Source organism: Cyanidioschyzon merolae, chromosome 2 (genome assembly GCF_000091205.1).
Source record: "Cyanidioschyzon merolae strain 10D DNA, chromosome 2, complete genome".
Taxonomy (NCBI): domain Eukaryota; phylum Rhodophyta; class Bangiophyceae; order Cyanidiales; family Cyanidiaceae; genus Cyanidioschyzon; species Cyanidioschyzon merolae.
In genome coordinates, this window is record NC_010128.1 from 438,981 (window position 1) to 457,013 (window position 18,033).

Consider the following 18,033-nt stretch of genomic DNA (forward strand, 5'->3'; position numbering starts at 1 on the left):
TGATTCCGCGCTGGTCTTCTCCGCAGAGGTACGCCCAGTGCTTATGCTCATTCACGCTAGCGTCTCTTGGTTCGAACTTGGTTTGAGCGATTGAACGCGGCTGCACGATTCAAACGCCGAACAGGGGCGGATTCCACTTGGCGATGGCAGCAGCCGGGGGCACGACGCTCGACGACGCCATCTTTCTCCACTGGAACGATGTTTGGAGCTAATCAAGTGCTGTTCCTATCGAGCGCGCCAGTTCGATGAGATTGACGACGCCCAACAAGTTCATGCGAGTCGTGGAACCTGAGATGCGGAGCTTGCGCTCGCGGTGGCGCTTATTACAACTGCTTAGCACCAGTCGCTGTGACGAGCCCGCAGCAGCAGCAGCAGCGCCCGACAGGACTCGGGGCGGATCAGTTACCACCCGTGCTGTCTACCGTGGTCAGATATTCCCAAATGTCCGCCAAATTTAGTTTTCCTCCGAGCGCTACCCTGTCGCGCGTGAACGCTCGCCTCATCGCTCGATACACTCTACTGAAACCTACAGAAAGCTTCGCACCATGCCCTCTTTCGTTCCGTTGCCCGGCGTCGTAGCCCGGAATTACGGGCTTCGTCTGGGAAATCCGATCGGAAAGTACTCTGTCTACCGCACATACAAGAGCACACTGATCCACGCTACGGAGGATTTGTTGAACGAGATGTTTCTTCCCGATGAAATAACTGCCGCAAGGAGGATCCAAGATGGAAAAACTCTATCCATCTAGGCTCCGTTCATGCAAAGAGATGTCGAATTCTCCACGGTAGGGGATCGTTGCAATGACTCTGGTCAACGTTTAAGACCCGCTTCTCATGCATAAAGAAAAGACGGTAACGTCTAGGAACATAATCAGCAGCGCATACCACGCTGCTGTCGAATGGCGTTTCGTGGATGATCACGTTGACGGGAGGATTTATCTTTCGAGCGGAATCGATGGGTTGATTTTACAACTTCGTTGAACCGCTCGACGTGATCGTAAGAGCATGTCGTCGACGGACGACGTCCTGTACTGTTCCTCAACATTCCAGTGACGCGAATCGCTCCGCCCACGAGTTGCCTGGATTCGAAAAGATAAAGAACTTGAAGAAAACCTATTGTCAGTATACCAGGTGTACCAAACCAAAAGATGGACGTGTTGTGCATATAAAATTCGTTATGATATCGGTTACTTGATGCGAATCTGAGTGCGAAGGCGTTGCGCGTCCTCTTGAATCCAGTGGCATAACGAGATCCAGCGGCAAAGCATCAAAGAAACTACTCCAACAAGACAACCAAGAATCCCAATTTTTGCTATGAATCCATAAGGGCTGATTACAGCACCTCGTATTCAGGGCCTGTACATCAAAAGCAAGTTTCGAAATACATCGCCAGGCAGCAACAGAGCACGCTCATCATTTTTCCATGTCAAAATCAGTCGAGTCTAGAAGAGGGTGCTGCCTGAAACATCCACGTACAATAAGGACAAACGCTCCATGGGTCCATGGACATGCATGCACCCACCTCTTCGTCTAATTCCTGAGCGCAGGCATCGTGAACATGTGTGCGCAAGTTACCTGAATAGACCAGCTGGGGGCAGCACTCCCAGTAGCGCGCACGCAGCCTCAGGCCGCCAACTCCTCAGGACGTCCCAAACCCTTGACATTACCTACGAAACAGATTCAGACGACTCCAACCTGACAAATACTCATATTGTCCAAATCTCGCGTCTCCAACAACAAGTTAGAGCAAGCTGACTTACACCAAGAATAGAACGTCCCCGCATACGCTGTGTCTGCTCGAAGCTGCTTCTACGCGCGATCGTGCACCGCGTGGTTGCGCGCCGCCGCCAGATGATGCAGCGATTCGATCTGGCGCTACGAAGAAGCATTCGTGCGCTCTATGGCAAAGGCGGCCAAAAAGCACCAACGGCATCTTAACGATGATCATGATCATCATTAATGTTGACGATATCACCATCAACATCAACAACATCGCTAACAGCATAGGATCCAAGACCTCCAGTACTCGTAGCAGTCGTAGCATCCTCGCTTATAGCGCACGATCGCTAGAGGCCTTTGCGCATCATCGCCGCCGCCGCCGCAGCTGCTGCCGCCGCCGCCGCCGCCTTGGAATCTCCCGACGGGTTGATCCAGAGCGGCTCGGTACCGTAGGGAGGCAGGTACGAGGTTTAGGTTTCGCCTGGAGCGCGCTTTGGGGCAGCCTTTTCAGGGCTGTTCTCGAACACTCTTGCTCTATTTGCAAAAGTCTTAGTTCACTGTGGTTGCGTGCGCGAGTTGTGTTGGCGCTCTGCTCTGGTGCAGTGGACTTGGTGACAACGTTCACTGGAACGGAAGCGTCACGAGGCGTGAGCAGCGCTGCGCGTGTCGCGAGGCAGAGCGAACCTTCTGGCTTGCTTGGTCCTGAATGAAGCAGACTGAGCCCATGGAAACTGAGACGCAGTCAGAAACGCCTACAGCACCAAGTTCACGTGAGTCCGTTTCTGAGCAGAGCGGGGCGGTGTCGGCCGAGTCACGGAAGGTGTTGCCTCGGATCGCAAGTGCGGGCAATGAGCTCTATCGCGCAGCGGCGCCTGGTGTGCCATCCGCGGTGACTGCTTCGTATTCTGACTTTATTGCACAACAGCAGCATTATCAGCAGCAACAGAGAAGTTTAAGCGGCAGTGGTGGCAGCGGTCTTCGTCATAGCTTTTCGTGGGGTTCGTTCGTAGCGGCACCACCGTTCGCCGTCGGGTATGGAAGCGGTATCGGAGGCAGCGTCCCTAACCTGAGCTCTGGGGCTGCCCCGTTGGGTGCCGCAGAGATTCTCGCACAAAACGCATACCTCCACTCGGAACTAAACCGGGCGCAGTCGGAAATACAGGCACTACGGAATCGTATTTACGAGCTGGAGATGCACCTGGGGGTTGCCAGCTGTGGCGTCCGTTCCCCGACTGAAAGAGCATCAACACCTCCAGCTCCGGCGAGCGCTGGTCAGGGCAAGGCGCCAGGCAGCAGCACTGCGGTCGCTTTGGGCTCTGGGCCAGTGCTGACTGCGCCGCCGCCCTTGCACGTAGCAACTGCAGTTCCGTTTGGAGGATCAGCTGCGATACCGGCTTCTGGTGTTGGCGCGCTGTACTCTAACAATCGAGTGATGCCCTGCATGTCAATGCCGCATAGCTCGAGTCCACTGAATTTGCCAGCCTGGCGACCAGATCGGTTTTCGCCGTCTCCACCACCCGCCCAGTTTGGCAGCGGCCTCAGCACCAGCGCTACTACTGCATCTGGGCGCGCGGCATCTGTGCCAAACCAACCGTTTTCCTCTGCTGGACCTGGTAGTAGTCATGCGCGGCCGGGGCTCGCCGCAAAGAGCATGCTCGCCCGACACGATTCTCTAGGTTCCATCAGCAAAGACAGCCATAACAGCCACGCGGATGAATACGGAACTGGGGGTTACAGCAGCAGCAGTGGAAGCAGTCTTCGTATTGGAGAACGTAGACGATCTCAATCATCCTCGAAACGACGTGGAAGAGCCTCATCAGTGGGGTCGGCACCGGAGACCGGAACCCCGCAGCCACGGTACTGGACTCAGGAGGAACACCAACGTTTCCTGGAAGCTCTGGAAAAATTCGGAACCCGGAACGTGAGAGCGATCAGCGAGTATGTTGGTACTCGAAACGCAACGCAGGTTCGCACCCATGCACAGAAGTACTTCTTGCGGCTCACTAGAGAGGCAGAGAGGAAAACCTCGCGACCATGACACCACCGCCTTTCGAAAGTCGAACGACGTCGCCGACGGTATAGCGTAGTGGCGGCAAACGGGCCTTAGACAAATCGTCTCCAACTGATGTGCAGACGCCTCCCCGTCTTTTTCGACCGGCCACGCACTACTGGTTCCCACTTTTTCTCATATAGTTCGATTTTGAGGGGTTGTCCTACAAAGGACCTTGTTGTCTACTCTGGAGGTCTTTTCTCCAGCACCGCACATCTCCTTATATTGATAGCGGCGTTAAAGTCTCTGTTAACAAATTCCATACGTTTCTTGCCATCATTGGTTGTACTTACTAGTGCAAGTAGTCCTCGAACTTTTGCCATCCTTTCCATTTGCTCGTCTGTCAGCGGTCCGTACTTTGCGATTTCCTCAGGGCTCCACTGGCACTTTTCCATCTCGACCCTCTGAAGTCTACACCCCAGTTCATGGTGCGTATACGATGTTCGGAACTCATCTACGGATATTGTAACGAAACGTCGTGCACACTCTTTGTACACCCTCGTCGTTGGAGAAGACGTATTCTCTTTCTTGGGCGCCCAGCGCCCTGCCCCATACGCTACTACGAGCCTCTGACTCTCATCCTCCTTCAAGGCGACCAACTGATTGAAAAAGTTGGCAAACGCCCGCTGTTTCCCGCCGTATAGATTCATTCGCAAACGAGCCCACCGGGGCTTGGTATCCTCCTCCCACAGCGCATCCCAATGAGCAACACGAATTTCCATGAATTTCCGAAAAGCTTCAAAGTCCGCTCCTCGGCTCGTCACCTCGCTCAAAGCTCCCAGGTGATCCTTCATTCCTGAATTCCAAGTCTCGATTTTCTTCCTCGCATTCATCATTCCCAATTCTCGATAGTATCTCGCTCTCGAGAACCCCAAAAGACGCATGTCTTTCTGACGCAAGTTACCGTCAATGCCATCTTCCGCACGCTTTGGTGCTGCGATGGTTATGATATTCGTGTTCCCAGGGTCCGCGCCAACGACAAAGTCGTTATCCTGCACTTTCTGTGTCCGAGGGCCCGCCTTCTTGTTTTCTACATGCTTCGCCGCGCCAACCATAAAGGCGTTATCCTACACCTCCTGCATCACAGGATCCGCCTCCTTCTCGTGTTCACCCTTGGTCACGTTAACGACAAAGTCGTTATCTTGCACTATCTGCTTCTCAGAACGCGCCTTGTTGTTTTCTTCATGCTCAGACAGGCCAGCGACAAGGTTGTCATCCTCCACCTCCTGCATCGCAGGACCAGCCTCCTCCTTTTCTTCATCCTTCGTCACGTCAACGACAAGGTCGTTATCCGCACCTCCTGCGTCGCAGGATCCTCCTCTTTGTTTTCTTCATCCTTCGCCACGTCAAGGACGAGGTCATTATCCTCCACTTCCTATGTCGCAGGACCAGCCTCCTCCTTTTCTTCATCCTTTGTCACGGGCGCAGCCGAGGGCGCAACTGGCCGATCTCCCTTCAACGGCCGATAGTGTATACACAAGGCTACTCCATCGGTTTCAATCATCCCGCTGAACAACTTCTGCTTGCTCACTCTCAGAGGTTTGAAATCGAAGATGCTCTTCCTGTACGTCTCCCGGTTTTTACCAGAGAATTCCTCTGTGCTAACATTGGACTCTGGACTGATCTCCTTCATGATGCCATGAAGGACGCCGGAGTTGATAGTCACAAAATGTGACTCGATCTTGCACATTGGAACCACGTTGAAGCGCTTACCCATTAGGACAGACTTCCGTCTCTCCCACTCTTCATTTGTCTCTTCACTCAGCTTCATCTCCGCTTCGCGTTCGAGTTCACGGTCCAAAAACACAAGATACCGCAGGGAGAGGCGATAGTATTTTTCCTTATCTATTTTCAACTCTGATACCTTTTCTGTTGGATTCACCAGCCCCAAGACTGCACGGTGCTCTTGTATAGCCGCACGGGTTACAGAAGCTTCATTCGTGCTCCCTTTTGACGTCTACTTGTCGACAAATTCGACCTCACCTTGATGCTTGCGATCTCTCGTGATGCCATTGATCATCGCCCATATTCCTTTGCGAGAGATACCTGGGTAGAGTGCAACCGCGGCGCGTACTATGAAACATTCGAGGATCACTGTCAAATGGTTCTTCAGATTCGTGAGGTACTTCATCGCTCCGTATGTGTAAATACCCTGGCCACCCTTGTATCGATTACCCTCGAAGCGGAATTCCGCGAAGTTTTCGTGGAGGCCGTCCACTAGCACATTTTCCTTCCGCGCTTCCGCTGTACCAAAGATGAGGTAACGAAAAAAGGTCTTTTCGAAAAACTCGTCCGGAATCTCGACCGTTTCCATGTGCGTCACGTCGCGATACATCTCCCTCGCTAAATGCATCAGTCCTGACGACGCCTCTATAATACTCTTGGAGTCCGAATCGACACGGTTTCTGATAGCGTCTCGCAAATTTTCTCTGCAGGGATCCTTGACATGTCCAAGAAGAGAGGTATTCACAACCATCTCGTTGTACAGTCGTCTTTCTTGCAGCCTTCGACGCAGGACCTTCCCCTTTTGGGTCTTCTTCTCTTCCTTTTCTCCTGGACTCGGCACTGTTTTTTGTTTTTTCTGGCAGCCTGCGACCCTGGGCCTCCAGGATCGTCGACTTCCTTTTCATAACTTTTCTTTTCTAGTTTTTTTAAATGAACCCTCTGTGAACGCTTCTGTTATATACTGCGAAAAATCAATCGAATATTTTCACTTGAGGGTTGAAACACAATCGAACTAAAAACTATACTTGCCTATGAAATTAACGAAAATACAACTTTTACACGAGAGCTAGACGCTAAAGATCAAGATCACGTTTCCCTTCAACGGCGGCGCGCGCGTCGTGTCTCATATCTGCCCCAACTCTCAGGTACGCTCATCGAGCGCGATGCATGCGCTGCGCGAGACGCCTCATCGATCGATGAAGGACACGTGTCCGACACCCCGCCTTGGCATATGCGTGTTTGTATCGCGCTGCAGCTGAAGTAAAGTATCGTAGATTGGAAACTCACGTAGAGTAATCTCTTGCTATAGGCTCTGTCGCTGGTGCCGAAGCTACTGCCCATCGCAGTACCGCCTTGACATACATGGAGATGTAGGGGCCTGGCACGATACCCCTCGACGCTTCTATCAAAAGCGTAGCGTTCTCTGCGGCTTACGCTTGTCTGGATAAGGTACGCATCACTCTAGCCTTGAAGAGTTTCGTTAGTTTTATTGATCGTAAACAAACAAGGGACGGTAGGATTCCTGAACACGGACATACGTTTAATTCCTATGCTTGTTATGCATGCCGCACGGACGCTGGAATAAGGACCTGACCTGAATTTTGCTTCTATCCCGCGTCATGGGCTAGAACCGATGATAGTTCAAGTCATTTCCATGCTATCGTCGTTGTCCAAGTTATGATGCCCGCTACGTCCCCCGGATCCGGTGGTCTCGGCAGAGGCATACCACATATGTGGCGTCCATATCTGCCACGACGTTTGAGCCTTGCATCTCGCCTGGCACGATCGAGGCATCCGGCAATAGCACATATTGTGTTCTGATCTACTCTATAAGATTGGTTTCAAGAGCCTAACCCGTACATCGAGCCCGGAAGCGACATAGCCAACAACAAATGCCTTTGAAAAGAAAAACTTTTTCGCCGGCCGTGCAGAGTAGTGGCGAGTGACCCGCCCCAGACATGACGTGTCCAACTGACGTGCAGACGCTTCCAAAATAACGTAGCGCCGGAGGAAATTCCTTTACACCTCCTCTACGTTATTCGTCAGTGAGCTGCTGCGACGTGTCTTCACGATAATTGTGATCTCTGAACTCAGCATCGCGGAGCGCTGACCGACCAGTACTGACGAGATTGTTGCTCGGAAAACAGCGAGTTTTGCCTAGTTTCTGAGAAATACTTTCAGCGCTTGTGCGGGTTGTGCTCAAAGTTGGACAGTCCAGGGGAGATTGAGGTCGGCATCAGCACCAATGGACGGGCGATCACACGTGCAGCAACGCAAAAGATGTTTTCGACTGGATATGCACACCTACGCGAAAGACTCTAGCCGGTGACGTGATCGACAGCTTTGCACCGGAGAAAATCTAACCGAGAAAATGCAAGCTCTTTTCGTGTCTGTCCCGTTGTACCAGGAAAGACACATTGTTCGCGCGCGCGCTGCAATTCGAGCACCGTTCCCGCTGCGTACTGCACGTGATGGGTGCTTCGCAGCTGGACATTGTCAACATTGTCAGCATCCGCTGCCCTTTGTGGTGCAGCGTTCGCCTGTAGCGCGCCGGCATCGTATGCTGCATCTTCATATGGGCCCGAAACAGTCGCAGATCGCCGTGATCACTGGCGCGTCCTCTGGGGTCGGTCTGTATGCAGCTCGCGCTCTGATCAACAAGGGCAACTTGCACGTCGTCATCGCATGTCGTGACATCGACCGGGCGGAACGCGCAGCAAACAGCGTGAACCTTCTAAAGGACGCCTATACCGTGCTGCATTGTAGTCCGGCTGATTTTGCCTTTGTACTAAAGTTTGTGAGAGAGCTATCGAGTGTGGCGCGCATCGATCACCTAGATACCCTGATCTGCAATGCCGCAATCTGGCATCCGCGGGACAAGAAACCGCGTTTCACGGTGGACGGCATCGAGGAAACCATGCAGGTATGCCATCTGAGCCATTTGCTTCTATGCCGGGAGCTGTTGCCGAAGCTGAAAATATCGCGCGGGCGCATTGTGTTTCTGACAACTCAGACCCATTCGACGAATTCGCTGCCGGGAAGGATCCCCCCGCGGGCTCGCCTCGGCGATTTGTCTGGTCTAGCCGCGGGGCTTGATCCGCAGACGACTGGCATGGTAGGCAGTGGTCCGTTTGAGCCCACAAAAGCCTACAAAGTCGCCAAAGCCGCTAGCGTGTTGACAATGAAGGCGCTTAGTGATCGATACGGCCGCGATGGGGTGACCTCTGTGACGATTTTCCCGGGATGTGTCGCCGATAGCAACCTCTACCGCGAAAAGCTTGGCTGGTTCCGCTACGTATTCTTCCCGATTCTTCAGAAGTATATCACTCGGCAATACGTTCCGAATGATGAGGCCGGCCGCCGTATAGCCGAAGTGGCGACCCAGGGACAGTTCTCGGACTCGGGCTCGTATTATCAGTGGCGTGGCTAATATATGGAAGGTCGAGAGAAGACGAAACCGCAGGTTATTGAACCAACTTACGTAATCGACAAGGCAGATCAGCTTTACGAACTGAGTTTTGACGATATAGACCAGATGTTGCGGCGGCGTGGCCTCAAGTCGGATCTCTTGTTCCTGAATAAAGTGTGTTGGCTTCGAAGATGAGAGGCGCCTTTGGTGCGCACACCGCCGCTTCAAGGACAGATGTGGGAGCAACGGTGACCAAGGAGGTGGCCTGCGGCAGTTCCGATCGGATATTGAACGAGTGAGATGGCGCTCCTCCTGATGTGAAGAGCGAACAATGCTTCGCAAGTCATAATGCGTGATGCAATAGTGATTAATCTAGTGATAGCTATGAACTGCTACCCACTGAATGCACCAGAGAATGCTGAAAGCGGTCGTCATCGGAGTAGAGCGCGTTTGCTGCAACTGCAGAGAGCGCATTTGTCCTGGAATACAGAATAAAGTTTTCAGAATTGGGGATATCTATTGTTGGAGCTTATTTTGGGATTTGGTGCATAATATGACATGCATTTGGAGATCCTTCCCGGGCGTAGGACGGATGTATCGCACCAGAGTTTCCGGGGAAAGAAATGGCTGCATGGGTACAATGGAAAAAATGAGTGGCAACTTCCGAGTATTGACAGGTACTACGAGTTCCGGAGTAGTCTATTGTTTTGCACCAGTGCGTCTTAGCATCCGGACGCTGTTTCAGGATATATCAGTAGATTGCAAAAGCCGAACGACAGCAACCGAGCGTCGAGAAAGAAGGAGCTGGACTACGAAGGTGCCATGAAGTCCGTCGGCGCCCTCCCCGTGCGTACAGTGGAAGCAGTGCTGAAGAAGAGCAACGTGGGTCGTGCTTGAACACCGCCATTATGACGAGGAAGCAGGGTGCACCATCTCTACAGATTAAAATGGATCGAGGCAGACTCTCCCGAGAAGGTAAATTGTTAAATAAAAGGATGTTTCAGGCATTCATCATCTACTGCCGGGGACAACTTGCGAAGATCATGGTGCAAGAACGGACTGAGATTCTGTTTTCGTTCCACACAGAATACAGCAGGGCAAGCAGCTGAACCACTCAAGCAGTCTGCTGGTTAGATTGCTAATAATATTCCAGAGGCTGAATCGTACCATGAAGAAGCTCTTGATTCCCAAATGCGCCTTCACATGCGAGAAGCACCAAATAACCTCTGATGAAGCGGTAGCAGCGTGCCATCGGACACAGATCAGTGTGAGAGGCCCAAGGAATGGATCATGGCTCCGCTCACTGACAGAGCCGGTGAGCGAACCTCGCGCGAGTACTTCGATAAAAGAGAACAAGGAATCCAGGGCGAGGTATCTGGGTAGAGAGTTCAAGAAAATAGGATGCGTTCCGGGGAACGTGCTTTATGAAAAGCACACTGCGAGACAAGTGCTGGCATAAATTCCTGAGCGAGGCGGAAATTCGAGATAGAATTGGTCTGTCGACTTGGTCGCTCTGTCTTGCTGTTAATTCGATAACTATGCGGAGACTTTCCTCGATCTTGCTGGGGAAACTGTTGGGTGTCCAAAGGTATATATGGTACCTCTAAATTGCCCGCTACTCGCCAAAATCGTTACGGAACGACGCCACCGGGAATATCATTTTTGATGGTACTAGGCACCGTCATGGAAAAGCTGTTGCATATTATGCGACTCCGACCAAGCAGTTACGAGTGATCCGATCTCGATTAACGAATCCGCAGACTTTCGGGCGTTTTCTTGGCTGCTGTCAAAAGACCAATTCAGACCAATGCCTTTCCGAAGTCCATATAAGTTCCCACTCCGAGATGCGAGACTAGGTATTGTTCTGTACCGAGAAACCACGGGGTAGGCGCGATACCGTGAGGCTGACACTCAAATAGATAGAGTTATTTGTAGCACCAGAAAAATGATTGCAGGTCGCAGATGTAAAAACAGACGCCACGGAGCGTTTGTTGGAAAACTTGATGAAACGTTATAAAGTCTCCGATTGGGCTAGCATCTTCCGCGGACCACCGGTCTGCGCGAGCCTTGAAAATGCTTGTTGGTGTCCGGCTTGCCAGAAGCGGTTGACACACACGTCTCCAAGCTTAGGCCGAACGAGGTTAGATGAAGAAAACACCTACGAATTCTCGCTTCGTAGGTTGAAGGTCGAAGCATGGGTACGCGTATATGCGTTCCACTTCGAACGATGACGGCCTGTCCCTAAAGAGAGACCACTTCCCACGCGAGAAATATTTCTTAGTTTTCCTCGCAATAGAGACGCAGGAGCTCATTATTCGATGTTTTCTGTATAAAATAAACACCAATGGTACAGAGGAAGACAAACCTCCCATGTACTCCGCCTGGCTGTCTCCACCAGAAAAGGACTGCTAAACACAAACAGTAAAACGGAATACTTCCACCACAATCGTCTTGCGAAAACTTAAGATAGATGAATCGCTTTAGGAATACATCTGCCTTTCAGGTGGAAGACGAACCTCAGCAACTGACAGTTCGTTATTCGCTATCCTTCTTACCCAGAGCCGTGACCTGCTGAACCCTGCTGACTCGCACTTGGAAGGAGCGGTACTCGGGAGTTACTCATTCGAATGAAATCCCACCAGCCCATATATAGTTTTTAGTACCTCTCCCAACTTGGATATTTCGGGCTATGGGCCCCGAATTCCCTACGTCCGTTGTGGTACAGTCTCGACATCAACGTGAATTCTTCATCGCATCATGATGACCCCAATTCAAATTCCTCTGCAATGCGCGCGCGTTTCGCGTTTTTGGCGCTATCACGTTGTGCGTTGTTGTTCTGGCTTTCACAACACACGGCGGTTACGTTCGTGTTGGCCATAACGAAAAAACAATAGTGAAGATATATTCACGCAAGAAAGAACAAATATCCGTATTTATTGGACTGAGAGAGCGTCGAACGAGATGTTTCGTGCTCGCTCTCTGGTACGTGCCCTGGGAGTAGCTGTTTGTCTATTGTTGGCGGCGACGTTTTCCGTGTCGGTTGTGGCTGCGTTGTCGCCTGTGAGTACGGTTAGCTGGACCTGGATAGGTGGAGAGACGGGTATCGATAATCCTGGTAATTATGGAACGCTGAACCAGACTTCAGCAGATAGTGTTCCAGGAGGCCGTTACTATTCTGCAGCCTGGGTCGGAAGTCCAAGCTTGGTATACTTGTTTTGCGGGGTTGGGTATGGAAACCCATTTCCGAGCTACTTTAATGATCTATGGACCTTCAACTTGACCTCACATGAATGGACGTGGATTGGAGGCTCCTTAGACATCAACAATGTAGGAGTATATGGCACAGTCGGCACAGGCAGCCCAAATAGTATACCCGGCGGCCGTTACGGAAGTGCGTATTGGCAGACGGACGAGCAGCATTTCTGGTTGTTTGGTGGCTACGGCTTTGATGTGAACGGTAATGTGGGAGACCTGAACGACATGTGGCGGTACGATACTGAAACGGGAATCTGGACGTGGTTCAGTGGGAATGATACTATTAACGCCGATCCAGTCTATGGACCGAAGGATATCTACAGTCAAATTTACAACCCCGGAGGCCGAGATAGCGCGGCATTCTGGCTGGGCGCGGATGGTCTTTTTTGGTTGTTTGGTGGTGAGAGAAATAATGGGCTGGATTATTTGTCAGATCTCTGGTCATTCAACCCTGTTACATTCGAATGGGCATACAGAGGCGGATCACAACTTGCTAACCAGCCTGGTAACTATAGTGCACCTGGCGTGGCGAGCAACTCAAATGCTCCAGGTGCGCGCGGCTTCTCGCATACGTGGACAGATTTTGAAGGAAATCTCTGGTTGTTCGGTGGCTATGGCTACGGAAACAGCACAGCACTAGGGCAAGGGGACTTGAATGATCTCTGGGTCTACAATATAAGTCAATCCGTATGGATTTTTATCGCAGGGAATACAACCATCTATGTACCTGGATCATATGGAAGTCTCGGTGATTTCTCGCCAACCAGTTACCCTGGTGCAAGAGACTCAGGCGTGAGTTTCGTAGATTCATTTGGTAATCTGCAACTGTTTGGCGGTGAAATATTCAACACTACGAATGGCAACTACGTCCTTTTGAACGATCTGTGGGTGTTCAATATCAAAATTGGTCAATGGGCGTGGATCAACGGAAGTTCAGCGGTTGATTCTTTAGCAGTATATGGAGTTTTGAACGAGACCGGCTCGAGTGTTGTACCAGGCGGACGTGAAGGACCAGCCTTATGGAACACCAGTGGAACAGATCCGGTCATGTTTGGCGGATTTGGATACTCAAACACTAGCGGACCTGGCTATCTCAATGATGTTTTCGCACTGAGTGAAACGTTCTTTACGCCTACCTCTACGCCTACGCCAACATCAACGCCAACTCCGACATCGACCGCAACATCCTCGGTAACCGCTTCATCTACGGCTACATCTACGATAACAGCAACCGTGACCTCGACGTTCACACTGACGCCAACGCCTACATCTACTCCCGTGTGCACCAATGAGATCTGCGGTTCCCCGGGACAGTACACGAACCAGGACGCTTGCGAGCAAGTCGGATGCTGCTTCAATCCCGAGACGAACGCGTGCACCCTGAAGAGCGTCTCAGCGGCCTGCAGCGCTGTTCCAGTGACGCAGCGCGTCCCCTGCGGCTGGAGCTACATCTACCCCGACGAGTGCACTGCGATTCCGGGATGCTGCTGGCAGCCCACAGCGAACGGCATCCTCGCGCCCTGGTGCTACTACGACATCGACCATGCACCGCAGGCTTCTGTAGCGCTGCAGGAGGTGCAGGCACCGGTGCCCGTCTGCCCATCACCGGGAGCGCATCGCCAGCCGTGCGGCAACGCGGGTATCAACCAGTTTACGTGCTATGCCCAGGGCTGCTGCTACGACTCGCAGGCGCAGAACCAGTGGGTGCAGAACGGCAAGCAGCAGAGCGACTTTGCGTCGAACCCGTACTGCTTCCAGCCCGAGAAGACGTGCGCTGTGGGCGAGTTTGAGCGCCAGCCGTGCACGAACGCGGTGAATCAGAACCAGCAGCTGAACAATAACATCAACAATAACCAGTTTGTGCGTCTGCTGAACACGCTTCTGTACGGGGAGCAGCACGGGACGCAGCGCACGAGCTACTCGCCGCAGCAGTGTCTGGAGGCTGGTTGCTGCCTGGGGCTCGGTAACGAGTGCTTCCAGCCGATGACCGAGTACGTGTGCCAGACCTACGGGTACGTCTCGAACTCGCTGAGCGGCACGACCGGCAACGCGTCGAACTCGAGCTATATTGCTTGCGGCCCTGAGTGCTGCAACGCCGAGACGCAGAACTGTACGTACAACCCCTTCAGCAACAACAACAACCAGCAGCAGCAGCAGCAATTGCAACAACAGCAGCAACAACAGGTGCTGCTGCCGTCGTTCTGTGTGTGCAAGGACCCTACGAAGCAGTGCGGGACGTACCTGATCCCTTCGGATAACCTTGTGAACAAGGTGCGTTGCTGCCGCGCTGACGAGGAGTGCATCAACAACCAGTGTGTGGTGATTAGTCCAACACCGACTCCGAGTCCCGTGGCTGTGACAGCGACACCCTCTGCGACGGTGTCTGCGGCGGTGTCTGCGACGGTGTCTACGACAGCTTCTGCGGCAGTGTCTGCGACGATGTCTGCGAGAGCGTCAGCATCGGTTTCGGGTTCAGCTTCAGTGTCTGCTTGAGTATGCTCGTTGACGATCACGTCAATTAAGGTCTATATTACGTCTATGCTGATCCTCTGTAAGGACAATGTTCCAGACATGTACACAAGATCGGTGAATACGAATGAATGAACGAACGAACGAATGAATGAATGCGGCTACAGATGTGCGCGAAGAGCGCTCTGAAATCCTGCCCACGAGCCGTGATTCAGAGGCTATACACACGGAACGACGGGGCAGGAATTCTCTCTCGGAACGTAAAGGAATGATTACCTATGGGCACGAGCGCGCCTATGAATATCGCTTTTACGGCCACGTCGCTGAGTTGCAAACCTTTGCCTTCGTTGCCCTGGAAACCCGGTGCACAGGTTGCGACTAGCGAGTTTTGCTGCGACGACGCAAACGGATGTAAGCATTGTAGGATCGATGTACTAGCTTGCAATCTGTCCACGACTAGAAGTTCCAGAGCAAGTGCGGTTCGATCCGTGCAACTGAACATTTCACCAGCATACGGTATCCCTAGGGTAAGCGTATATATCAGTGAATCCATTTCATCTGCTGCAGCGTCGCTGGGTAAGAATGTTTCGGAGGTACTAGCCTCACAGCGCTCGTAAAGCTCTAGAATTGAAAGTGCATGTTGCCTGCTCCAAATGCGGACGGGTCGTCTCAGAAGTTCTCAGACTCTTGCCTGCTGTCTGTTATACAAAAAGTGTCCAAAATCGACTGTAGCGCACTGTTGGGATCAAGTCCCCGATTTGGGCTTGTTCTCGAGAAAATGACTCCAAGCAGAGGGCGCAAGTACGCTATAAGACCATGGACATGTCGCAAGCGTGCTAAATCGTAGAGGCAAGATAGAGCGCACAGCGAGATCCAGGGGGCGAATATAGCCAAAGTGAGAGTTACCACAGCACGGCGACTAGAATTGAAGGCAACCTGAGAGCTCTCTTTCTGTAACCGTACCTATCGATTATGTGCAAGGTCGTTGCGAGATGCCCTAAGATTGAATCTACTGCTGATGAATGGAGGCTTGTCCTCCGGCTAAGGAAGAGACCAAGATACACAATATGATGTATCGACTAAAAAAGGTCTCAAGCTTCACGATTGACATAGACGCGGCTTCTTTTGTGCCATGAAGGCTATCGCAGCAATATTTTAGCAGGGCGGCCACCAACTAATAGTGTAAACGATTGAGGTGCTTTTCGCGGAAACCATCTTAATAAGCGACGCCAACCTGGATGCTGACCTGAACTAGCGAGACCCTGCAGTGCCGACCAGGATCGCTTTGAGTGTAGACGGAAGGCAAGAATAGCCGGCGCAATCGGGGCTCTTGGTTGTTGACGGTGTCTTCGTTGGTTGGCTTGGGTCGTATATGTCGAAAGAGACGGCGTGCGTTGTGCTCTGGCACGCTTGCGAGCACCGGTGCGACGGATCTAAGATGCAACCCTAGGCAGAAAGGGTACCAGAAGTGTAATGATGATAGCCGAATGATAGTACCAGCTGTGGACGGGCGGAGCAGCAAATTTACGCTTCATTCGTGGCGGCCATGAAGTAGGTGCTTGCAGATGTGGCGAATGGATCGCTAACGCAGTAGCTTGTCATAGTCAATAGACTTGGCATATTGAAAGTGGTCGAAAGAGCTTGTCTGTCTGCATAATGATGGTTGGAATCGTGATTTTGGATCGATAGGGGTACGCCACTAGAAAATGAATGACCAGGCATCTTGTGCAGCGATAGCAGCCTGCCATCGAGCACAAACACAAAAACTTGGATAACAGCTTGCAGTCTGGCGATGTAAAGGAGGTTCTGGTGATGATCCAGTTCGACAGCAGATATCGAGGTATCCCAGGAAGAGGATACCGGAATCGGAGCGAGGATTCCGGATTCTCGAGAAGCGGCGGCCAGGGAGGCAGATCCAACGATGGTGATGAAGGCTTTCATGACAAGCGAATGAAAGTATACGCCTGTACTGAATGTTCATTTGTGAATTTGGGCGCCCATATTTGCTGCCACGCATTTTCCTAAGCGGTATGGTAGTGTGCGTTATCCTGCCCATGGAAAGGGTGACACAGTATGTTAACGAGTATATCCAGTCTCAAATAGAGTAGGAGCCCACGAAGCATTCGATATCTATTCCAGAGATTGGCATCTGAAGCCCGAAAGGCAAAAGATACCTGGTGGTACAGTTTGTCCCCCTTGCAGATTCCAGAGGCCTACGATGGAGATTATGTGGAAAGCGGAACACAAGCAATATGGATCATCGGTGAGTCGATGGCAGTCGATGCAATACCTGCACTAGTGCGACATACGTAAAAGTTCCAATAGCAGCCAATGGACAACAAAGTAGTACACGCGAGTGCAGTATCGTTCCGCAGAGCACTGCAATCGTACACTGTTGCGCAGAAACATTAAAGAGAGCGCAATGCGTTGGAGTCCATGATGAATATGAGAAGACGTTCTATACTGAATATACGCCGCGGAACGTACGACATGCTTGATATGATCCGCAACAGAAAAATGCATATGTTTAGTGCTGCAAAAAAATTTTGGTCGCAAAAACGAGCAAAGACAAAAGTGTACTGAAGCACCGAACAAAGAGATCGCCAGCTCCAGATAACGCATTGTCATAGGAAAAAAAGTCATCAAAACCGTAAAGCATGGGAGTGCTCGGAGGAGCCTGGGCTCCCCAGGCGGGCCCCAAAGCGTGCTTGGTGCAAGCCAACAGATAAACCAAAACGTACAAGCCAAATGCTGTCTTTGGCATCGCAGCCCCGGAATTAAAACAGGGCTCACACCAGGCAATGACATTAAAAGAAAAGAAAAATGACACAGACCGAAACCAATCGCTCCACAGCACCCTAATCGAAGAAAATTAGTGACGAGCCGTAGCCCATGGGTAAGGATACGTAGAGCCTCGATGAAAATCAGCACAAGGACATATCACCGAACGGGAGTACAAGAAAGGCTAGATAACCAATCGTAAACAAAAACGCCCAAGAAAAGAGAACAAGAGATACGAAAGGCGTAAGAAAACAGAATCAAGCGTGGTTATCGTGAGGCAACTGAGACATGTTGGAGTTGCACAAAATAAATACTTTGTGGGTAGTAACGGCAAAGGCGCAAGTAAGCTAGAGCTTTGTTTGCGGGCTCGCTACGAAATTTAGGGTCGCGTACAAACAAAGGTAAGCGTTGATTCCAAGTGACCACTGTTGCCTATCGAATACAGCTCCAAAGTAACTGGATTGCAAGAATGCGCTAACAACTAACAAAAAATAAACCCAGAAAAGAAAAACATCGAGAAAGCAACGCCAACGAGACTGCGGGACATTAAATTAATCAACGACAAGAATCAGCATCGCGACTTGTAGGGGTTGAAGGATATGGGGGGAATGTGGGGAATGGGGGG

The 18,033-nt window shown here is 51.5% G+C and overlaps 2 protein-coding genes across 2 annotated transcripts, besides 3 other annotated features; both read left to right on the forward strand.

The window, feature by feature from the left end:
• Positions 1 to 2,425: 2,425 nt before the first annotated feature.
• CYME_CMB159C (MYB-related protein) lies at positions 2,426 to 3,757 on the forward strand (the record flags this gene model as incomplete). The annotated part of the gene is made up of 1 exon (XM_005535182.1): positions 2,426 to 3,757. The coding sequence occupies one exon, from the start codon at positions 2,426 to 2,428 to the stop codon at positions 3,755 to 3,757; it is 1,332 nt and encodes a 443-aa protein (XP_005535239.1).
• Positions 3,756 to 7,171: a sequence feature (repetitive element).
• Positions 7,172 to 7,823: 652 nt separating this feature from the next.
• Positions 7,824 to 9,095: a sequence feature (pseudo-gene of NADPH:protochlorophyllide oxidoreductase).
• Positions 9,096 to 11,864: 2,769 nt separating this feature from the next.
• On the forward strand, positions 11,865 to 14,651 carry CYME_CMB162C (similar to trefoil factor; the record flags this gene model as incomplete). Its single annotated transcript, XM_005535183.1, has 1 exon — positions 11,865 to 14,651. The coding sequence occupies one exon, from the start codon at positions 11,865 to 11,867 to the stop codon at positions 14,649 to 14,651; it is 2,787 nt and encodes a 928-aa protein (XP_005535240.1).
• Positions 13,280 to 14,760: a sequence feature (possible transcribed region).
• Between the last annotated feature and the right edge of the window lie 3,273 nt (positions 14,761 to 18,033).